The sequence below is a fragment of the Triturus cristatus genome, chromosome 4_1 (genome assembly GCF_964204655.1).
Source record: "Triturus cristatus chromosome 4_1, aTriCri1.1, whole genome shotgun sequence".
Classification (NCBI taxonomy): Eukaryota; Metazoa; Chordata; class Amphibia; order Caudata; family Salamandridae; genus Triturus; species Triturus cristatus.
The window spans coordinates 56,768,817-56,794,143 of NC_140585.1; the positions used below are offsets into that span (position 1 = coordinate 56,768,817).

Sequence of the window (25,327 nt, forward strand, 5' to 3'; positions counted from 1 at the left end):
TAGTCCTGAAAATATAGTATGGGTTTGGCACTCCTTGGCACATGTTGAACACACCTAGTCTCTGGATGTTTGCCAATGCTTATTTCAACTTTGGTTCGCAAATAGCACAGCTTTTCAGGTTATTAGGCTCAAAGTGTAGATGTGCACTTGTAAAAAGATTCGCTTACACCTACCTTTTCTTGTGAATACATTTTTTCTGAGGTGTGGGAAGAGGGTATTTCAGGAAGGCATTTCAGGCTCGGTATGCCCCGAGAAGTTTATGCACACCCACAAAATAATGCATTCGGAGTATTCACAAATCTTACCACAGCCATTCCCATCATGGACCTTGCCAAATATTTATTCATATCAAAGATCAAACTAAATCTGTGTCCAGGGTAAAAGTAGGAAGAAAATGCCACCTAATTTGGTGGGATTGCATTGTAAGGTCTCACTCCCTGCTTTTTGGTTCAATTTCCAGAGAGCTTTGGGAAAAATGGACACAGTATTACTGTTGGGAAAACTATATGTGTTGATTCGGAGTTAGACCATTGAAGACCCCCTACTAATCATATCTGAAAAGAATATCCTTCCCTGACCCTTAACATGGCAAAGTATTTTTTTGAGAATTCAATCGAACATATTCAAATATTGGTTAATTGTAGATTATATTCAATCCTCATATTCTGCATTGGTTTCTCAGTCAGAGCCTCACATGCTTTACTTCTTTTCTTTTCAAAACATGTCCAGTAAGCTAGATTGTCCAATTCTGGGGTTTTGTGGTAGTTCTCATTGCTCAAAAGGGGTAGTTTCTGATATGCATTTCTTTACATGTCTTTGTTATTCGGTTTACTCACAATAAAATGTCACTCGAGGGGTCTAACATTTGACAGTAGAATGTCACTCATAAGTACACTGAAACAAGGGAACTGTCACACATAGGCAATGGAAAATCATCAGCTAAGAGCACAACATCACACAACCAGCCTTCAAAATGCTGGGCTGAAAAGCATTACTCTTAAATTTCACACATAGAATAAGGCAATGTAAAATTTAAATATCCTGAAAATATGAAACTGTAATGCCTACGCACACTGAAAAATTGGCAGTGCCACTCCCGAACACAAGCTCACCTTTCAGCACCTGAATGACAAGGTCTATGCTCTCCTGACGGCCAATCAGGGTCTCTTGGAACTTAAAGCACTATCCAACTCCAGTGCCCACAGCCTCAGCCGACTGCTCCAACCCTACCCGAGCCAACCCGAGCCGCCATGGCCAGAACAGGAGAGAATCTGAGCCAAACGGGAACCTGCACGCCAGATGAGACAGCCCTCTTCAGCGCTACCCACCAAGGACTGCTTCCGGGCGCACCAGTAGATAAGACTTGTAAACACAAACTCACTATCCTGCATGAGCAATCGTCACCACACTTTCGATTTGTTTGGACAACTGCACCAAAGGAAAAAGAGAAAAAGGACAACAAAACAGATGGAAGAAAGTATTTACTGTAGCTCAACCCATTTTATATTGCGTTCTTATTATAACCTAAAACAAGTTAAAATAACTTTACTATGGAGTTCATTCTTGTATGCCTCTGACAGAAATCAACATGTCTCGGGCGTCGGACGATATGAATTCCCCACCCCTGTAATAGTTTAGGGAATAAATAACATTTAAGATTTCCTATACAATCAACAGTCAAATACCATGAATTCAAATAAATGTGTTGTTTTGTTACATATCTAAAAACATACATTTCGTATTAATATGTAAAATCTAATCATCATTGTGTACATTTCATAGCCTCATGATTGTTCTTGCTGTATCATAATGTAGTTCATGTTAATGTTAAAGTAAATTGAGTTTGATCCTGGTACACACTTCTGTAGTGTGGTTTTTAAAGGCTCTTGGATGTCCATCCATGCATGGTGTTTGGATGTTTGCTAATGTATCATTAATACAGATTTATAAGTATTGGGTTTCAAATTTATTATGCCACTAATGGCCGTACAAACCACCTGTTCCTAAATATTATTTCTTCAGTTTAGAACTTGTTGCTGATAATATGAAAGTAAAGTGAGTTTGACCCTGGAGCAAATCCCTGTAGTGTGTTATGTATAAGGATGGGTGTGCTGAAGAGCAGTCTCATTCCTGTTCCTCACTGGCTGTGTGGTGGTGTAGTGATGATGATGGTCGGCAGCAATAAGAACGTCCCGGACTCAGCACTTTGTTAAAATGAACTCAGTGGAAAGCATTCCTTTTTACTATCTTTGGCTACTGAAAAAGTATCCTTTCTTCTGATATGCATATTATATAGGTGAACTCCTTCCTCTAAGCGAGGCTGGGATATCAGCACACTGTTTATTTGGCAGCTCCAGCAACACAAAAGCACATTACAGATGATTCAGAATGCTACGATCTATCTTATTTGTGGTCGGAGGACGTCCCAACTGCATCACAAAGTTTCACTGCTTGCTCACGAGGCAGCACATACTTTTTATGTCCATTCAGTCACCGGCAGTTTATAAGACAAGAGTTTCTTTTTACTTGTAAAAACAAACCTGAATATCATTTGTGTCAAAAATCAGTATCTTTCGTGCTCCTTGACTTCTGAATCCAGATGTATTTTCCAGTGCCAAGGTTCAAGAAATGTAAAGCAGCGAGTCGATAATTCTGGACTCTAAGAGCTGGAATTATTTACTGCTCAAGATTCAATCTTTACTTAACTGTCAAGCTTTCAGAAACATATTAAGAACTAAACTTTTCATCAGCCCTCTCTCCGATCAATACTTTCGCCATCATGCGCGTATTCTATCCTTTCACCAGTTAGGAGTTGGTTGGTTGATTCTCTGTAAATAAGAAAGATCTCAAATATAGTCATATACAATTAATCTGACTGCGAATCATTTACATAGTCAGTGGTGAGCCAGCACATTTCCCAAGGATCCAGCTTGATATTGGAAACCTCTGGGGAAGTGCCACAATGGTGGGTGCATTTACAGATGCATGTGATGACTGAAATTAGCATCATTTCTCCCGCATCAGGGCTCCAACGGTAAATGTTGTGCAATATAAGCATTAACTCTCAGAGTTACAGGTCACATTTTCCTACTTTGACTTCTTGTGCCTTTGGATGTTGTTCTCTTGCAGCTGTCATTGAAACAGTTGTTGCACAAAATGACCAAACACAAAATCAGCTACAAATATTCTCCAGTCTGTACTTGTTAAACATATTCAAGTGTGTTGTGTTTATAGGTTTTATCACTAATCCCTGTAGTTATCTAAAACTCCTTCCCACAACTACTTCCAAATCCACTAAATTGGTATGGTTTCTCCCCTGTTTGTGTAGTTCACTTGAATGGCTTTTCCCCTAAGTGGGTTCGCTGATGATTTCTTAATGTTGAAGGGGCACTAAAACTACCTCCACATTCACTGCAGTGGTAGGGTTTTCACCTGTGTGTGTATGCTGATGGTTCCTTAATTCTGAGTAACGACTAAAACTACTTCCACATTCACTGCAGTGATAGGGGTTTATCACCTGTGTGTGTTCGTTGATGTCTTCGTATTTCTGATAATTAACTAAAGCACTTCGCACACTCACTGCACTTGAATTCTTTTTCCCCTATGTGTGTTCGCTGATGATTCCTTAATTTTGAGGAACGACTAAAACTATTTCGACATTCATTGCAAACATATGGTTTTTCCCCTGTGTGTGTTCGCTGATGTCTCTGCAGAATTGATAACAGACTGAAGTTCTTCATACATTCACAGCACTTTAATGGCTTTTCTTATGTGTGTGTTCGCTGATGACTTCTGAGATTTGAGGAATCACTAAAACTACTTCCACATTCATTGCAATAGTATGGTTTTTCCCCAGTGTGTGTTTGAATATGTTTTTGTAGGTCTGATGACCGACTAAAGCTCTTTACACATTCACTGCACTGGAATGGCTTTTCCCCTGTGTGTGTTCGCTGATGACTCCTGAGATTTGAGGATTCACTAAAACTACTTCCACATTCATTGCAATGGTATGGTTTTTCCCCAGTGTGTGTTCGCTGATGTCTTCGAAGAGTTGATAACACACTGAATCTCTTCACACATTTATTGCAATGGTATGGCTTTTCCCCAGTATGTGTTCGCTGATGTCCTTGTAGGTGTGATAACCGACTGAAGCTCTTCACACATTCAGTGCAATGGTATGGTTTTACCCCTGTGTGTGTTCGCTGATGTCTTTGAAGAATTGATGACTGACTGAATGTCTTCACACATTCATTGCAATGGTATGGTTTTTCCCCAGTGTGTGTTCGCTGATGTATTTGGAGTTGTGATAACTGACCGAAGCTCTTCACACATTCACTGCAATGGTATGGTTTCTCTCCTGTGTGTGTTTGCTGATGTCTTTGAAGAACTGATAACTGACTGAATGTCTTCACACATTCATTGCAATGGTATGGTTTTTCCCCAGTGTGTGTTCGCTGATGTGTTTGGAGTTGTGATAACTGACTGAAGCTCTTCACACATTCACTGCAATGGTATGGTTTTTCTCCTGTGTGTGTTTGCTGATGTCTTTGAAGACTTGCTAACACACTGAATCTCTTCACACATTCATTGCAATGGTATGGTTTTTCCCCAGTGTGTGTTCGCTGATGTATTTGGAGTTGTGATAACTGACTGAAGCTCTTCACACATTCAGTACAATGGTACGGCTTTTCCCCTGTGTGTGTTCGCTGATGTCTTTGTAGTTTTGATAACTGACTGAATCTCTTCACACATTCAGTGCAGTGGTATGGTTTTTCTCCCATGTATGTTCGCTGATGATATTTTAGGAGTGCTAACTGACTAAAGTTCTTCACACATTCATTGCAATTGCACGTTGCTTCTCCTGTGTGTGTTTGCTGATGGCTCTTTAGTAGTGATGACAAACTAAAGCTCTTGCTGCTTGTGTATGATTTTTCTTTCTTGGTTAGTGTCTCTGGGTTGGGTTTATATTTGTCGGCATCCCATGACTGCGTTTACTGAGGAGCTAACATGGTTGATAAAGCACTTGTGTTATTCTCACATTCTCTGTATGTGCGTGGTATGTTGGATGCTTGATTTCAGATTTCACAACGAAATACAAGACTCACCAACGACATATATTATAATTGTGGCAAGTAAAGCTTCTTTGTAGTTGGTTATGTCTTTAGATTGTATAATGGTTTTGCATGTTTATGGGTAAAGATTAGTCTTCCTTCAGGTCGATGCAAATTGGGACAGTCTGTTGTAGATCAACGACTCTCTCTTTCCTTTATTCTTCAGTTGTCTGGCTCCACTCCATTGTGATTTTCTCTTGCTCCTGTGGTTTAGCCAGAAATAGTTTACAATATAACTAGCGCACTGAATGGTGATCTACCATCATTACAGGAAACAGAGTAATGCTGTATCCACCTCACACCGATCCAATGATCAAAGCTTTGAGACTAGTTTATACAGGCAGTAGTTAGTTATTGTTGTTGTGTTATATTTCTAGAGGTCATTTCTTCGTCTTGTGGTGTGGAGGTGCACAGCTCAGGTTCTTACATCCGCTGAATTGCTCTTGACTGCTTCTTCCAGGATCTATCAGTTTATGTTCAGGTTCCTCAGTCTCTGACTATGCACATCTTTTCCTGAATATTGGAGGTCATTTTTCTAACCATTTTTTTCAGATTTGCATGATTACTGTCATTATTCACGATCATTTGTGCATTCAAGGCTGGTGTCCTATTGGATGTAAAGAGATTTGAAATCACTAAATGGAAATATAAGAGAATGAGAATACACAATATATAACTAGTTGTAAAAGACATCTCTTCTTGACCATTTATGAAAGTTACCAAGAGATATTTAACCATACACAGATATTTAACTAAATCTTCTATTGAACATGTCACATCTTACTTAATTCAGAAAAGGAGGTGATTTTCCAGTGTTCACAGAGTACAGAAAGAGCACACATGGAGCGCCCACTTGCAAGAGGTACAGATTTACGAAGATGCACATCGCTAAGATTTCATGTGTAAAAAGAGAGATGGATCAGAATGTGCTGCTGTCACTTCAGTTTCAGGAATTCTATAACAGCATTAACCCTTTCAAGACTACATGACAAAGAAAACTCTTCATGAAGTACATAATAAATGTAACGCTCCAGGTAGTATATAATAAAGGTAACGCTTCAGGAAGTATATAACAAATGTTGTTCCTTTCACACTCTTCTTGACAGTACTTTCCAGTTTACACTGGAGCAGCTTAAGTTTCAACTCCTGTCTTTACTTTTCTGTTTGTTAAGTTATCTTTGCCACATTCCTAGGGATGGTTCAAGCATTTGTTGGAAGATTGCAGCATTTATTATAGAGATTCCATCATAACCAGTAATATACCTGCGATATCTCTGCTGCCAATAAGTGTCTGCTTTTTGTCTTTTTCTACCTTACCAGGGTATCTGACTTAATGTCTTCCGTTTGGTGCCAGCATGCTTCTCGGTCGGTGGATGGAGCATTGGCAGAGTGGGACAAGATGTCCATTGCTTTCAGGTGAGTGCAGCATTTACACCATTGGGAATTTCTTAAAATAAGCTTTACCTTACTCCCTGTTCATCACCTTCCATACTCCTTTATGTCTGCATACTCGCTCAGCTGGGTTTATTGACAGCTACAGCATGGGAGTGACTCGAGGAACACAGCAGACATCAGGCAATGATTTGATAGAAAAACACCATGGTTGGCAGTAGAAGGATCAAAAGAGTCTTTAGAGAAGCTCGCCTGGGACATAAAAATGGAGGAAGTGCACAGGTAGATACTTATGAGGTACAAACAGAGGAGGCGAACATGTAGGTACATGCTCCATTTTGGGTCTGTTTAAGGCATTTACTGGGCTGGGAATTGGTGTGCACTGTAACTTAATCCTGTGGCCGATAAAAGGACTTGCTGCAGGGGTATTACCACTTTGACCCTTTACAAGAGGGGAGCAGAGCCCTAGAAAGCACAACACCTGAAGGTTGCCTGCCCTGAGGGGAAGGAGAGGGTCCAGGTCTCAGACAATATCATCAAGGGACATAAAAGGATCCTAAGAAACACAGCGGCAGAGAGACAAAATCATCAGCCCAGATGGAGAAGAGCTGGGTCCTCCGCTGTTTCCGGAACAGTAAGTGATATTGAATCTTTCTAAGGTTAGGAGACATAGAATTCCATCAGGTCGGAGCTAAGACATGGAAGGAGAAACCTCACGTTCTGCTGTAACGAGGGATGTGAGCCAGGTTTAGATTGGTGGAGCGTAGTGTTCTGGAGGGCATGTAAAATTACATCCAGGCAGGTAGGCTGGGTACTTCTTGGATCTCTGTTTTTTTATACCTGACAGACCTCCTGAGGCGGAAGCCGGGAGCGCGAACTGCTGTTCATTTTAAAAATTGTTGAATATCTTGTGTGCTTTTAACCCACTTATCCTCTCCCCTTCCTTCACTATCTCTGGGCACTTGCCTGCTTGTGAAGACACCGCGCAGCCGACATTAACGCTGCCGCGGGCAAACACAGAAGTAAATATTGCCGCCATTCCCTGCTCACTCGCGGAGGCCACGCCCCCTTTTGAGGCCACGCCCACCCCGAAACGGTATTTAAAGCGCTGACCACGAGCGCGGCAAATACACCTGACAGACCTCCTGAGGCGGAAGCCGGGAGCGCGAACTGCTGTTCATTTTAAAAATTGTTGAATATCTTGTGTGCTTTTAACCCACTTATCCTCTCCCCTTCCTTCACTATCTCTGGGCACTTGCCTGCTTGTGAAGACACCGCGCAGCCGACATTAACGCTGCCGCGGGCAAACACAGAAGTAAATATTGCCGCCATTCCCTGCTCACTCGCGGAGGCCACGCCCCCTTTTGAGGCCACGCCCACCCCGAAACGGTATTTAAAGCGCTGACCACGAGCGCGGCAAATACACCTGACAGACCTCCTGAGGCGGAAGCCGGGAGCGCGAACTGCTGTTCATTTTAAAAATTGTTGAATATCTTGTGTGCTTTTAACCCACTTATCCTCTCCCCTTCCTTCACTATCTCTGGGCACTTGCCTGCTTGTGAAGACACCGCGCAGCCGACATTAACGCTGCCGCGGGCAAACACAGAAGCAAATATTGCCGCCATTCCCTGCTCACTCGCGGAGGCCACGCCCCCTTTTGAGGCCACGCCCACCCCCTGAACGCTGGCTACAGCTTTATAATAATGTGCTCCTCTAGGAAGCGCAGCGGACGAGCGCAGCGGGCGCGACGATTGCGCGCCGAAGGCGCGCCTAAGGCAAGGCCGTCTGCGCCCGTCCGCGCCAAGACCGCGCCAGGTGCAGGAACCCCTGCCCAACATCCTCTAACCATCAGGTATGTTCCCAACGACCTTCTTAAACTTCGAGGCAGTTCTGACTGCCCCTGCAAGCTTGATCTTTCTAAAGTATTCGGCTCCACCAGTTGCAACAAATGTCGTTGGTCACTCAACTTCGTCTCCAAGCAGATAATATCCTTCAAACGACCTCACTTTTCAGGAGGTCTGATAAATGCCAGGTCGATGTGCAAACATAGTCAGGATATCCACGATCTCATTATCGAACATGATCTGGACTGTCTCATGATCACCGAGACATGGCTCACTGAAGACAGTAACCCTGACATAGCCATCGCCCTCCCCCCAGGCTACTCCTTTCACAGACAGGACAGACAGAAAGGTAGAGGAGGAGGCGTTGCCTTAATCTTGAGGAATTCTTTTACCTGTCACACCTTCTGCCTCGATCCCCTCACCGATGCAGAGGGACTAGGTTTCTCTATCAAACTTAGTCAAACCCTCTCTTTCTCAGGCGGTCTGATCTACCGTCCACCCGGTAATGCCACGAAATTCCTTGGCGCCCTTAATGACGCACTCGGACACTTCCTACTCCGCTACCCTCATTTCACCCTTTTGGGCGACTTTAACTTGCATCTCGATACACCTATTGACCCCTTCACCAAAAACTTTCAGCAGACGCTGGATATCTTCAATCTACAACAAAGCGTCAAACTGCCTACTCACTCCATTGGCCACACCCTCGATGGTGTCTGTTCCAATTTCCCGTCCATCTCCACCTTGTCTCCCATTCCCCAAATCTGGACCGATCACAGTCTGATCCCTTTCCATATCCTTAACGATCCCCCTCTGAAATGCAAAAAACCTACTCGTCAACATATCCACCCCATTAATTGGAAAACTGTCCAGAAAAATCTTACTACTCATCCTTTGTCCTTTACCAATGCCCCCTCTTCCTCTGGTAACATCGATCAAGATGCAATCTCTCTCGACAACTGGCTCTCTCTAGAAATCTCCAAACGATGCCCTCCAAATAAAAAAGCCAACACCCAAAAAAAAACAAAAACTAAAGCCCCTTGGTATACGCCTGACCTAACAGCCGCTCACCTACTCTGCAGGAAAGCAGAACGCATATGGCGTAGATCCTACGACAACGACGACCGTAACAACTACATCCTACAGAGAAAAAAGTATCTCTCAACCATTAAATTAGCAAAAAGAACTTACTTCGTGAACGCCATCAAAGAGGCCAAGCAAAAACAACAAACCCTCTTTTCCATAGTAAAATCGTTCACCAAACCAAAAGCACTCCAACCAGAAATCCCCCCCTCCCTAGAACTATGTAGTAAGATCTCTGACTACTTCGAGGAAAAAATCAGCTCTATCCACCAAACCTTCCCCCCCCCCCCTCCGGTGTACTCAATCATGGAGCGAGACCAATCTCGTCCGACCGCTAACAGTCTCGAACACTTTACCCCGGTGACCCTGACCCAGACCAGAGAAGCGATTCTCTCATGCAAATCTGGCTCACCTTCTGACCCCTGTCCCCCCAAGATCCTCCACACTATCATTGATGAAATTAACCCCATCATCAATGAAATAGTCAACCTCTCCCTCAAAACTGGCTCTGTTCCTCTTTCTTGGAAAAAGGGTGTGGTGAAACCCCTTATGAAAAAGGCAAACAAACCCCCCTCTGATTTAACCAACCTTCGTCCCATCACCCTGTTACCTGCACTGGGCAAAATAACAGAACAACTAGTCCACAAGGAGCTCAAGTCCTTTCTTGATACCCACAACCTACTCCACCCCCAGCAATCCGGTTTCCGGTCTAAACATTCTACCGAGACCGCCCTGATCGAGCTGACCGATACCATCAAAGGTCTCCAAGATCAAAGGAAGAAGGCCATTTTGATCCTTCTTGACCTCACGGCGGCCTTCGATACTATTTCCCACTCCATTCTGCTTAACAGGCTTATGGACATCGGCGTAACCAACTCGGCCCTTGCCTGGATCAGTTCCTTCCTCAGTGACAGGTTCCAAACTGTTTCACTGGGCCCTTTCCAATCGAAAGTGAAAAAGATCTTCTGTGGAGTTCCCCAGGGCTCCATTCTTAGTCCCCTTCTTTTTAATATATATCTCATCCCCCTGCTTACTCTCATAGAATCGTTCGGCATAACTGTCACGTCTTATGCCGACGATACTCAGCTTGTCATCCCTCTCGACGACAATTCAAACACGGCCGAACTTAATCTCAAGCACTGCCTTACAGCGGTCTTTCAATGGATGGACGCCAACCACCTCCGCTGCAACTCCAATAAAACCGAAATCTTGCCCATTGGAAAGAATGCTTCTTTTATTCCAGCCCTGTGGTGGCCCGAAAACTCTGCCGCCCCACCGCAGACAGTATCATCGGCCAGAAACCTCGGAGTCATTTTCGACTCCGATCTCTCTTTTGACTCCCACGTCGCAACCGTAGCAGGTAAATGCTTCGGAATTATTAAGTCCATGCGAAAGTTCTTTGACTTTCTCCCGCTCGATTCTAGAAAGACCATTGCGGTAGCTCTCATACTCTCCCGAGTAGACTACTGTAATGGCCTCCTGGCAGGGACCAAAAAATCCACCCGACTGAAACTACAGAGTGTCCTGCACACTGCTGCTCGGCTCGTCCTCAAACTGCCACGCAAATCTTCTATTTCGGCTGCCCTCAAATCCTTACATTGGCTCCCCTTGCACAAGAGAATACTCTTCAAAATTCTCATTGTTGCCTTCCGAGCCTTCAACAAATCCGGCCCAGCCTACCTGTCGAGACGCTTCCCTCACTATTCCCCGGGTCGCACTCTCAGATCCTCGCAAGAAAATCTCATGACTCCCCCCAAATTCAACCTGAAGACTGAAAAACACTCAGTTTCCTTGCCATCAGAGCCTGGAACAGTATGCCAAGGCATCTTAGACTTCAGACGCAGGAGAAGCCTTTCAGGAAGCTCCTCAAAACGTGGATTTTCAACCTCTCCGATGACTGGACTAAAGCAGCGATCTAGTCCTCCAACTCCCCCCCGGTGATCTGGTCCTAGGTTTTACAGCGCCAAGATGCTCCCTTGGGAGCGAACGTTAGCGCTCTATAAATACCTATGCAATATCCAATATCCAATAGTTAAGTTTTAAACAGTTGTTGTGCATCCATTTGGCTAACACTGATACACAGTTTTTAGATTTGACACAAAAGCCAGTCGACTCTGCTGACAGGGAAATAATTAGCTGAGTGTCATCAGCATATGACACTAGTGAGATATTCCAAAATATTTCACTACCTCTGCCAGAGGTCTGATGTGAATATTAAAATGGGTAAGATTGAGCTCCGAACCCCGAGGGACGCCAGGAGCCAGTCCTCATTGTGATGAGGCGAAAGGGCGGGGGGGGGGGGATAACTTTAAAAGCCCACTCCTTTAAAAAGAAGGTAAACCAGGCTAGACCTTTGCTCTGTACCCCCATTGTGATGAGGCGAAAGGGGGGGTATAACTTTAAAAGCCTACTCCTTTAAAAAGAAGGTAAACCAGGCTAGACCTTTGCTCTGTACCCCCATTGTGATGAGGCAAAAGGGGGGGTATAACTTTAAAAGCCTACTCCTTTAAAAAGAAGGTAAACCAGGCTAGACCTTTGCTCTGTACCCCTAGGTCAGTGAGGCGAGTTAATATTATTGCATGTGAGACAGTGTCGAAGGCCGCACTTAAATCTAGGAGTATGGGCTGGGATTTGCCAGCATCTGCAGTACTGCAAAGGGATTCAGTTACTGTTAAAAGAGCAATTTCGGTGCTGTATGATCTAAATCCATTTCGGCAACAATCTAATATTTTATATTGTTCTAATATTTTGGTTAGGAGATTGTTTACATGTTTCTCCCCATCCTTGGACAGAACCGACAGAAGAGAAATGTGTTCATAGTTTTCTGGCTGAGGGGCATTTAGCGAAGGCTTTTTTAGAAGACGGATAACCTTGGCGTTTTTCCATGATATTGATACTTCTTCAGTGTTCAGCGAGAGTTTGGCTAATTTTAGAAATATGGGTGTGACGCTCTCTTGAAATTTTAAAATATAAATCAGGTTTAAATGGGTCATCGGGAGATCCAGATTTCACTTGACGCATTAAGGTGGAAATAGAATCTACGTCAAGTAGAGCCAATTGGTCCAAGGGAGCCCATTGCGATTGGCAGGTCCCTGTGTCAAGAGAGACAGGTTTGACGGTTTTCTCACCCCTGTTAAAGTAAAGATAAAGATCATTGACCAAGCTTGCTGCAGTGGCTGTTAGAAGCTTCCGCTAATCCAGGAGTGGAGGTGGGTTTAATCAGGTTGTCACAATAGAGAAGATTTCCTTTGAAAGCTTGCTGCTCTTTTTGATTTGTCTGCAAATAATTCAACAAAGGCTGTTTTAATCAGTTTCTTGTAGCATTTAATCGCTCTCAATTATTGCATTCATGCTGCAGCATCATAGGATCTGTGCCAAGCGCAATCTAGTTCTTTAAATTGCTTCTTTTATGAGCAATGCTTCATTGAACCAAGCAACTGGGGGGCTGCTTCCTACTTTTATAGAGCTTGGCAGGAATAAAATTATCCAAGCCAGAATTGAGCTATGCTTTGGTAGATGTATCTGCCAGTTGTATACTAGAGACACACTCCTTTCGATAAACCTTGAAAATGCAAATTGGTCCAGTTTATGCCACTACTTACTCATTGTGGGGTTACCGGTAATGTTTTTTTCAACGTTAGGTGTATCAATGGTCATAGGCACCAAATAATGGTTTGACCAGGTCACTGGAATAGGGGGGAGCAGTTTGAAGGGTGGTCAGGTTGGAAAAAACAGGGTGCAGCAAATGGCTGGCCTCATAGCTGAATGTTTTACTAACTGAGCTAATTGGAAAGTGGCCAGGACATTAGTAAAGTCCTGGATTTCTTTATTGTTGATTAGATCAAGATGAAGATTCAAGTCTCCAATTATGCTCAAGTTGGACAATTGAAGTGAGTGCAAGGTAGAGCACTCTATTAGCGATTCCCTGGGGATGCATTGGAGCGGGGCTGGGGCACTGACTACAGTCCCCAGGCTCCACCACACGCTGCATCACTCTTCCCGCGCCCGGAGGCGCTTAAAGGCAGCAGCGAGGTCCCGCTTTGGGGGCCGCATCGGAGCAGAGCCGGGGCACTAACTATAGCCCTCAGGCTCCACCACACGATGCAACACTCTTTCTGCACCCGGAGGTGCTTAAAGGCTGCAGCGAGGTTCCGCTGTGGGGGACGCATCGGAGCAGAGCTGGGGCACGGACTACAGCCCCCAGGCTCTACTGCACAAAGCATCACTCTGCCGGCACCAGGAGATGCTTAAAGGCAGCAGCGTGGGACCTCTGCATGGGACCCACCTGGGCCAATGGCGGGCCCATCCACGCCTGTTGGAGACTGGACTGGGCCCATCCCCTAAAACTACTACGCTCTCCTGTTACAGGCCCACCATGGGCAAGAAAAAGCTGAGAGCAACAGAGGAGGTAACTGTTACCTCTTTAGATACCTTTCTGGCCAAGGCAATACCGGCATTAGAAAAATAAATCGCACTTACAGAAAAAAGACTTTCGTTGTGGTAAGGGGCAGGGCAGTCATCTAATCTAGTTGTTTCTCCAGCTAAGGGGGGTGTAACAAAACTATAAGGGGTTTCTCTTCCAGAATTGCAGGCAGTCTCTGTACCAGCCTGCCTCTACATTTAGTGGGAAACCAACTGACGCTACCTCCGTAAATGGTAAATGAAAAAGAGGTAATGGCATACTGCCCTCAAAGTGTCCTGCCAAGAAGATCAGAAAGGTAGCTTTGCCAACGAGTTCCACATGTATGAATGGCCAGCAACATTCAGAGACTACATTTCCCTCATATTGGTGTGATCTTCTTGATAACTTTAAACAACTTTTGCAACCAATCTATGCCCGTTTAGATTCTATAGATCGCACCTAAGGTCATCCCATCGGATGTCTGTAAAACTCTTAAAAACTATAATTGTGAAAGTCAGAATTTGTGTTTTAATTGTGAAAATATGATCCTTGGTCGTGAGTTAGCTAAATCGCCCTCTACATCAGTCGACCCCAGCAGGGATCCTATAGGTCCAGACCATGTAGATTTAGTCCCTAGGTGTTGCCCACCGCAGGTGACCATACAAGATTCTATGGGTAAGGGGCAATCACACAACTTATGACCACAGGTTAACCTAAATCACCCGTCTACTCAGGCCCATAGCAGACAAATCAGCAATACATGGACTTCCCTTCAGCAGCTTGTCACTATGTTCAAATTTTAGTCAACGTGCCTTTACTACTTCCCAATCTTAGAAAATCTTCACTTCAGCTGATGGCCAAGGCTCGACACAGGATGACTCAAAACTCTAATAAAGGTAATCTCATCCAAAATCATTTGATAATGGCCAGAAGAACACAGTGAATTTGGTCTGGTGTAAAACCAACCAATAATGACAGGTTATTTTAAAGTTTGATAATGAATGGCTAGTTAGAGACCTATTAGGGAGTTTACCGGTTGCCCCTTCACTCCATTATCAGATTTATGCAGTCTTGTTGGGCTTTTTTTATAGGTCCGCACCAGTACGTAGTTCCACCGTACTCACTCAGGGCCTTTCCTTAGTGAGAACTGGTCATAAGCCTGCGCAGGTGGCTTTTGATGCCCTTGCCACATCAAATAGGTACTCATTGTTGGAAGATATGGAGGCATGCGATTGACTGATCTCTCCACTAAATCATTTGCCTCCTCAGTCTGTTCTTTAAAACGATTATCAAATGGTTTCTGGTTCGGTACCCGTGGAGAGGGTTCAGTTGGTCCTTTTAGATTCACTAAGCAGTATTACATCCTTACCAATTGACCCTACATCATCCTTCTCACCAGTACCGACAACGATTTGGTCACAGGAGTCCCTAAGTGATATAAAGTTTCTCTCTAGGAATATGCGAGTTATGAAAACAAAAAGGATAATCAAAATTGGCATAAAGTGTTTATGAATTTTGATATTATCTGCTTTCAGGAAAATTGGGCAGAGCAGTCTGTCTATGTAAATGGCTACAACTCCTTTGTTGCGCCAGCAGTTCCATCAGCAGCAGGTAGATCTAAGGGGGGCTTACTCAGAATTATAACTCACCCCATTTTCATGTTATCTTGGCTGAAGGTTCTGGGAAAATTGATTTGTTACGCATTAATTTTTATTATAATAATTTTAAGAATCCTACACAGGTGACAGATGAGTTGGTGGTAATATTGGAATCTATGTTAACATACCACACACGTTCAATTTTTAGGACTCACCTATGCAGCGTGCATGCGCTGCATAAGAGGACCTTTAGCCGTCGCTCTGCTCTTTTTTGAAGCACATACTCGTGCTTGTGGCGGCATCCACCTTGCGGGAACGAGCAGCGTGCCCATGCTAATTGGCTGTTGCTCGCTACCGCAAGGCGGATGGTGCACGAGTGTGCTTGGAAACAGCTGCTGTCACATGAGCACGCGCGCACTACGCAGCTCGCATGTCGGCGACTTGTTCACAGTTTTTTCGGCAGCACATTGCAAAACTGAAGTGCTTCTAGGCTCTTTTCTCTCTCTTTCCTTTTTTGCTCCTTGTTTTCTCTTTCATTGTCATGTTCTCCTCCCGCTTCACTTTCCCACCCCTAAAATGGTTCCACCACTCCCCCTACCCCGAGTTGTCATTTGTTTCCGTCTCCGTATTCTCTTCTCTTCCATCATGATTACTCTCCTGGCTCCTCTCCCTGCTTCACCTTCTGCCCATTTCTCCCCCTGATCTCTCTGGTCTGGCTTTCCCATTCCTCTCCCCCCTCCCACGGGAGGAGCTTAGTACAACCTGTTGCTTCCCTTTCCTGCCATAATGACTCTTCCACATGCTGTGTTTAATGAAGATGCTGTGTGAGCCTGGCCGATGACACTTCAAGAGGGCTTGCTCCCTTCCTCCCCCTGTGAAGCCTTAGCTCTGCAGGGGCTAAGAAGATCCCAGCAGGCTTGTTAACATCTACTCCCGCACATTATGGGAAATAGTTTTTCTCCTCCCTGGAACGCCATTAATTTATTTTAGGGCTATAAAGATGCCGTAGCGCGCTGTGTGCTAAGCCCATTGAACAGTCTTTGTCTTAAAATGCTTTCGCTTTTATTGTTTCCCTCGCATGTAGCTGTGATCCCGTAGCCTGTGTAACCCAGAGCGCCGTGTGTAAAGCCAAATGCAGTTTTTGAACTCTTTCTGCTTGTATTTTCACTGAATGACCCGGTATGTAAAATATTTACAGTGTGTCCCTAAATCGCATGAGGGTTGACTGCAATCAGACAGTGGTGTATTTTCTCTCGAATTGTACATGTGGAGGCAGTAACGTCGTCAGCCATTTGCTCTTTTCCTTGACAGCACGGGAAGCTCGTCACCTGACATTTGACACAGGTGAAGGGTCATATGTTGCTTTTCCATAATGATCTTCAATAAAACTTGGAGATTGTGATATTTTTATAAACCAGCCTGTATTTTTAGAAGCATATGCCACTGAAGTTGTAAATGCAAAAGGAATAGAAAGTAAACAAGCATTGGCATAGCCATTAGGTCTCGCCTTTGGGACCTTATAAATGTTTAGTTATCCAGCACAATATCCTGGGTGCAACAACTTCAACTGTTGTGTTGCATGGCTAAACACTTATAAGGTCCAAAAGGCGCGACCTATTGGCTATGCCAATGTTTGTTTTTATTTGAGCTCGGGATTTTCATGTGTACTGTACCCCAATTCGGACCAATGTATTTGTGGGGTAACTGACACTAATGATTTGTTGCTAGTTAATTTTATGCATCATAACTACGGAAACATTTCAAACAGTTTTTCATTAACTTGGGACCTAGTTATAAAAAACCTGTGTCACCCCATGACTGGTCAACCCCTCCCCACCTTTCAACGTACAGGAGTTACCTCGACATCTGATTTTACAATTATTGAGACTAATTTTAAGAGATGTGTTAATTGCTCCATAGCCGAGTTGACAGAGTTCAGTGATCATGCTTTCCTTCTTTTTTCGTTTTGTTTGGCTTCTTTCTGCTAAGTCGAGCTCTATATTTGCCTCCCAAAGGTTGTAAAGGAGGGGTTACCTGACATTGAATCCTGCTTAGACATCAACACTGATAGTCATCAAGTAGTAATATCATTTAGTAAACTGTTAACATCTATAAATTCTAATCTTTTACATCCAGCTACAAGAAACTCTCCATCGACAATAAGGGGGTTTGAGACAAATTGCTCAAAGGCCTCCAAAGATCTTCGCACTGCTCTTAAAACAAGTCCCAGAAACAAAGATATGATAAGGAAGCTACGAGCTGACTATAAGACTGCTAGGGCGGTGAGAAAAAATAAAAAGGAGTTACGGGATGAAGCATGGGTACATTTGTGTGAGGCTTCGAGGAGTAAAGATAGCATGGCATTTTGGAGGGTGGAAGGCCCCTTTTCTGCAGGATCAGGGTGGCCCCTCTCTAGATATTCATATAGATCAATCGACCTGGGTGTCTCACTTCCAGAGCATTTTTAAAGTAGAGAGGGATAGCGCAAAAAAAAAACGCTTAAGACTGGATGACTGCCCATCTGGGGATGGAATTCTCATTAGAGGAAATTGAGCTTCCACTCTCTCAATCGCCTGCCTTAAAGGCAGCAGGATCAGATGGGGTTACTCTGGATATTTTCTTTGTACATAAATATGTATGGGCTCCACCCTTGACCCAAGTTTTTAATACTGTTTCCACAGTGGGACTCCCGGTATCTTGAAAACAATCCGTGATTATTCCCATATATAAGAAGGGGGATCCCTCGAATCCGGCAAATTACCACCCAATCTCCCTGCTGGATATCGCTGCCAAACTAATGGGGTGGAGATTGCTCCTAAATAGCCTAGAGGAGTGGGCATTTGTTAATGTTTTAGCTGAGACACAATACGGGTTTAGAAAGGGGAGGGGTACAATCGACCACGGACAAAATTCACCCTTACTTGCAGCAAAATATGTTTGTGCAAAAAAGGGCCAATTTTATATGGCGTTTGTGGAGTTGTCCGCGGCCTTCGACTGCGTAAACCACTCAAAATTGTGGGTTCTTTTTGAGTCGATGGGCGTGGACAACTCCATAATTCTTTTTATTAGGGAGACGTATAGAGAGGCAGGGGCAGTAGTCAGGTTTGGTAAACAGGGGGAATATTCGGAAATATTTAAAATTGAAAAGGGAGTGTGGCAGGGGTGTGTCCTTGCCCTATTTCTTTTTTCCTTGTACACCAATAAATGTAATGAAGTTTTGACCGCGCAGTGCAGAGATGTTCCATCAGTAGGTGGCTTATGGCTGCGTGCTCTCTTCTATGTAAAGATGCGGCTTTGATGGCCAGGCCACCCCTGGCCCTACAGCACTTGATTGGCTCTTATTCAACTTTCAATGCTGAACTGGGTCTGTTTGGTAACAAATCAAAAATCTTTGTTATGATAGTGGGACTGGATATCCACACCCCAACTGATTTCATCGAACAAAGGAACATTCTGGAAGGCCTATTGATAAAGATGCAGAATTGGGCAAAGTGAAACTTTTTTTTATCTCTACACTGGATGGCCTCTTTCAATACATTTAGGGTGAAGGCTGGGTTCGAGTCTCAGCAGGGATGCTCAACATCTTGTGATTCTGGGCAAATCACTTAATCACCCCATGCATAACAAAAAAATAATAATGTGTCTCTATGTAAGCAACTGGTGCTCATGTAAAGGGCTCTGATACCTTCAGATCTAGTTTGAGCTATATTAAACTCCCCAAAAAAACAGTCATCAGGTCGATTTTTTGAAAACCTGGAAACACCTGTTCTAGAAATTGGATATTTTAGAACTGCAAATAATAGAATTACAAGTTCGTACACCCCACTCTGGGCTCTATGTCTGAATAGCGTAATCAGAAATTATGTCTGACAAACATTTTGTCCTATATATAGTTTACAAAAACATCGTCCCATTGGGGTAGATTTAATGTTATTACTCCAGTGTTGCATTTCTGCTGGACATTATTTTCTGTTTCCTCAAAATGTCCAGACTATTTTAAGAATAACAGTCTGTATCAAAATGCTTAGCAAACACCCATGACTTGCCTTGTGGCATATGCTGATTTAATTTCCTGTTGATGTGTAAGTGGCTGCGACCCAATGACCCTGCATTGAATGACTGTATACGTTTGGAGTTTGAATCTGCTTTTTTCTTTAGAAAATTGGTGAAAACAAGTAAGCAATTCAAAAACAACAGTTATGTGTGGATGAAGACAATGAAAAATGAGTAACATGCTAAGCAAGTGTCAGTGTTTCTACTTTTGCTTATTGCTGGCGATACGCTGACATCTTTTTATTAATGTCTTTGTATTTAGTTGTTGAACCCTGTGCCAAGAGACACAGATATTTCTAAAAAACAGTATTTCTGAACACCGTGCATAGCTGAGGAGTGCTGCTGCCTGTGGACAGTTGAATGTCAGAATTTCAACTAGAAAAGGAACAGCTGTTGGATCATTGGGGGATGAGTGATTGGGTGAGATGCCCATGGGTTTGAAGTGTGACTGTGCGATTGTATATTAATTGTGTACACCTTTTTTTTTATTATTGGTGAATATTAGCAGCTAAGACCCGCAGATATTTTGATTACACTGCTTAATGTTGTTTGAATTATTTTACTGTTTGTGCTAGAGGTGAGTGACGTTGCAAGGGCTTTATGTCCGCAACACTGTAAAGTTTTTACAAACTTTGAAAGTATGCAATCTTTGTGAACTTCATCAGTTCCGCAAAGCGTTTACTTTGTTTAACGGTTTAATATCGCTTTAACTCACCGTATATTTTCAGGAGAAAGGCACTAAAATCACTACTTTTTTGAGAAAATAATCTGATTAACAAATATTATGATAAAATTTGCATTCAGTTGGGAAATTTGGTAACTTTCAACTTGATTGGTTTGGATGTAAACTGAACACTGGGCCTGGACATGCATTGATCCCATATATAAGCGACTACTAATCTCCTGCATTTGGTTAAATTTTAGGATAGAAATGTGCTATTGACCTAAAATAATGTGGAGTCGGCAGTGCCTTTCCCAGTAAGTCCAAGAGCTGTTCCATTAATGTAACAATATACTTTTTCTGTTTCTTAACCTTGAAAAAATGCCCCACCCTCCATATTGAGTGCGGGAAGCTGACTAAAGCACATCTGTGTTACATGTCATCTGTATTAAAGCCACCTGACCGATTGTTTTCAAAAGTCTGTTTTAACAACACCACCACCACCACCAATACCACCACCACCAATAATACCACCACCGCCACCACCAGTACCGTTACCATCACTTCAGCGCCTCTCACTCACTAGTAATAGCAGGGGCACTGTACGAGGCTGGAGCTGCAGCCGAGACCATCCCTCCCTCCATGCCTGCCATAAAGCACAGCCCGCCCTGCACCAGGAGGTGAAGCCAGGGCCCTACGACAGCTGGAGTGTTTTATATTAAGCCAAAGATAGCAATGACATTACGCAATACCACACTGCACACTCAAACCATGGAGAGGGCAGGAAATAGCCCCCCCCACCGCTCTTCCTCCTGAGCCACGGAAGTGTAATCACAGAGCGAAAGGTGTTAGAGCGCCTTGTTAGTGTTTATAGCTTGGATCATATGTAACTCCCACTGCACACTTCGTGTCTGTGCAATTTACAACACTTACACATCTTCTTCACTGCGTTATTGATCAATACTGACGTCGCAGGCCAGTCTCATCCTCAAATATTTACAATCTAACAAGCGGTCGAAAAGGCCCTTTATTGCAATGCAATGGGTCTCGCATTTGCTAAAGCTTTATCTATTAGTATTGTATATGACAATGCCTTTTATTTAGGTTTTAAAACCCAAAACATAAATAAAAGGCATTGTCATTTACAGTGCCAATAGCTCAAACTTGCATGAATGCAAAACCTTTTGCATTGCAAATGCTTGTGTATCTAGCCCTCTTCTTCGATTCCAAACTTAACTGGTCTGCTATGGTAGGAAACAGAATTAATATGGTGCAAAGAAGCGAAGCTGCTCTGTGGAAATGAGCCTCTAAACTGGGCACAAAAATCAATTAGAGAAATGGTAGAAGTTTATTTGGCAAAATCCACAGCTATAGCCCCTTACGGAGCAGAAATATGGGGCACAGCTGAATTGGGTGCTCTGCAGAAAGTGGAGGACAAGTTTGTTAAAAAGCTGCTTTCAGTTACTCTGGCCTGCTCGAATCTGATTGCCCACAAAGAACTCGACCTCCCTTTAATTACTGACTCGATCAAACTGGCCCCGCTCCTCTTATGGTTGCGTATTTGGAAAAGGGCCTTGGTTATGTTGAATCAAGCTGTAATAAAAGATATAATCAACCTTGACCGAGCCATTAGTATTCCTTGGATAGCATATGTCAAGAAGTCTTTCACAGATTTGGGCCTAGCTTTTCTGTACACATCACCCTCTAAATGCTTATCTTTCTACAAAACTCATTTAAGAGAGGCTTTTGTTAATAAATGTGAGTTAGAAAGATGGCAATATAATCAAAGTAAAGTCATGGTTATATTCTACCAGACACTGCCTAGGGTGCCCACAGGACATGATTCATATCTCTCCTTTGTCTCTAACAACATGCATCGATATCTTCTAACAAGGATGAGATTGAATTTTAAGAACATTACCTAAATAATCTATTGCTATGTCCTTGTGATGGCTTGTCTACTCAAACAATGTCTCATATTTTATTCTTCTGTTGTTTTTATAAAAATGGAAAGAAAACAATTTCATTCTTCCAATGTTAACAAAACTGAGTCTATTTTCTTACTCTTCAGCCATTACAGTAATTGATTCCCTGGAAACCCCTTTCATCTGTTTTGTGACTGCAAATGTGTTATACTCAGTCATTCGGACTAGGAAAAGTTCATTAGAGAGGGGGGTTGTTTTATTTGATCATTTTCATTAGCCTGTCGTTAATTGCACTATTGCTGATAATGAATTGTTGTATGGTTTTAAACATCTTAACTAGAATTCGACACAGGATTAGGAAGAGTTTACGTAAGCGTGGCAGCATTTTAAATTGCTTCTCGTAATAATTTGTTCTTATTACTTTCATACATCTATAATAAATTGTTGTTAGTTTTAGTGGCAAGGATTCTTGTAAATATTCTTATTTTAAAAATAATTAATTAACTACTGATTCTAAATGCTTTTCAATCAATTTGGATTGTGATATTTCTTTGTACATTTATGCGTTCACCAAATGCAAATAAATGTATTCGATTGATTGAATAATTGAGTACAATGTAGGGCACTCTATTAGAGATTACCTGTACTATTTAGAGGTGCCTGGTGGTCTATAAATCAGAAAGCCTGAAAATGTAAACATTTTGCTAAAATGCAGTTTAAATGGCATGCTTTCAGAGTCCTAAATATGGCCAGGGGACAGAATGCACTTTATATAGGTTCTGTGAAGGATTGCGATACCAACCCCTCTGCCACAGGGTCTATCACATATTTGAATGTGATATCCTAGAGGGGGAGCTCAAACAGGTTCAACATATGTAGATTGAGTGAGCCATGTTTAGGAATAAGACGCTGAGCTTGTGATCCAGGACAAGGTCGTCGATATCAGAATAGTGGTGGGTCGGTGGCTGCAGATCATCAGGTGGGAACTGCTGAAAATGATGAACACCACTGAAACTGGCCTATAGGCAAAGAAGAAATGTGTACCATCTGCCTCATTGTGATGTAGCACCGGTATGTCTTGGACTTAATACCACAAAGGAAGGGGGCGTATGCGCCAAGATAGGTACAGTGTGCTGTACCTTCATCCCCATGAAAGACCTGGACAATGACACACTGTCAATCGCCTTCCAAATACTGTACAACCTACAGCAGCTCATGATTAAAGAAGGAGGTGCCCCAAACATAGAATGGTTTGCAGGTTTGTTTACCTGGGTCCCAAAGTGGATCGCAGGCCTATGCAAGGCCTCTTTACCAGTGGTTGCAATCTTGCTCTTGCTGTGCAGCACCCTGCAACTAATATGGGCCTGCGTGAAGAAGGCTACCCTGAAAATAGGGGGAATACACCGGATTAGGACACACAATGCCAAGGGAAACACTTACACAACAAGCCAGAACCAAGAACCGTCCATGCTCAAGACACGGACACAAACAGCCAGGGTAGTAGATAACTTAATTAGGAAGGGGGAATGTTAGATTCGGATTAATTTATAGAAAGGGCCCGCTCTTAGGAGTCCAGCACACCCGAGAACAACTGTTGCCTGCACTACCTAAATCACCATAAAACACTTGTTACGGTTCCAGAGTGACCCTTAATCAGATCAACATAACACAGTTGTCCTCTGTTTATCCCTAGCACTTACCATGATGGAAACACCAGACATGGAACAAGCTTCAAACACACCAGGAAGATTGCAACTGAAAAATCACATGTGGTCCCAGGATCTAATACCTAAAGAAACAAGTCAGATGCACACACTCAAACACAAATAAATGCACAGCTGAGAGCATGCACTCCGGCCAAGGATGATGCCAGATCAGCCGGTCAGTTGTACTCATCAGACAAAGCCCAGATAATGCATAGCAGTAAGCATTATGCTAGATAACACACACAACACACCTGGACCACCTCAGAATGTGACATCCAGTTGGTATTTATGGTCCCTTCTATAAGAGTGGGATAAAGTATCTAAACACAATATTTATGATCCACTGTACCAGAATTTTCTGCCCAAAGGGGGACAAGCTTCACTTTATTGCATCGGGCGTACAGAATAAAGCATGCCATGTACCTAATGCAAACTGAATTCCAGCACGAAGCTGTAGGAGATGTGGCTGCTATTCCAGGCCATTATTGTTTAATTAATTTAAACTGTTCCTGATTGCCAAGCCTCGCTGTTCTCCTTTTTGAGAACCCAAACCTGCTTCAACACAGCAATGGTTACAACATTCCACATTATCTGCAGTTAAGGAACATCTATATTTCCTTTCTGATGACATGGGTTTACAAGATTTCTTCTTGGGTCCTAGGTGACCACATTCTAACAGATTCATATACGCCACTTACAATTGACTGTGGAAAACTTCTCAGCAGGACGCTGCTGAACGCTTAAGACAAATTGACAGGATTCATTTGGAAAATGCATTGGCTGTTGTGGATAATGGCATGACTGCATTGTCAAATCACATATATTCTTTGAAAAATATTTTATCACATGCATTCTATGTTACACTTAATGCCAAGTGTCTCAAAAAGATGGATGCTAACCATTCTACACAGGCTGGCTTTGTGATACATGACAGTCAGGTAAGGGAGTTTAGGCTATCCCAAGGTATCTGGCAAAGGGTACTCCCACTATGCTCTCAATAGGATAGGTAGTAGTAGGTAGGAGTAGAATAATATAATCATATAACCACACAGTAATGTTATAATAGTTGAACCTGCTGCACGGATTGCGATGGTAAAGCAGAACTGTGTGATGGGACGACAGGACGTCAGAGTGTAGGGACTGAGTCTCTCTACAATGTCAGTACCTGTTGGCACAATCCTGCTAGCTCACAGTGCCTCACCTGAACTCCTAATCTTCCCAGAGTAACAGGTGATTTTGGCAACCTCAAACATGACCCTCTATCCCCAAGGGCACTGTAGAAACGGATCCTCCTCTCTCATTACTCACTCATGCATGCCAATAGTGAACATAAGAAAGACACAAAGAAAGTTTACAATACATTTATTAAAACTATTGTAGTCTATTATGAAGCATCATTAGGCAGATGCAACTAAACAAAGTAATTTGAATTACTACCAGACTGCATAGAACAAACATCCCAACCATTGCAAATTATATATCTGTCTAGTTCTACCCTTATTTTGTGAGCATAGGGATATATTTGCGATCTCTCGAATTGGTCTAAGCCCCC

The 25,327-nt window shown here is 43.0% G+C and overlaps 1 protein-coding gene across 2 annotated transcripts in view; it reads right to left on the reverse strand.

The window, feature by feature from the left end:
• Positions 1 to 1,466: 1,466 nt before the first annotated feature.
• Positions 1,467 to 25,327, reverse strand: part of LOC146839487 (endogenous murine leukemia virus Env polyprotein from Emv-2 locus-like) — an 81,146-nt gene continuing 57,285 nt past the window's right edge. For both annotated transcript variants that reach the window (XM_085651518.1, XM_085651517.1), the window contains exon 2: positions 1,467 to 5,718. In XM_085651518.1, coding sequence (XP_085507644.1) covers positions 3,768 to 4,781 — 1,014 coding nt within the window. In that variant the 5' untranslated portion in view covers positions 4,782 to 5,718 and the 3' untranslated portion in view covers positions 1,467 to 3,767. The remainder of the gene's footprint in view (positions 5,719 to 25,327) is intronic.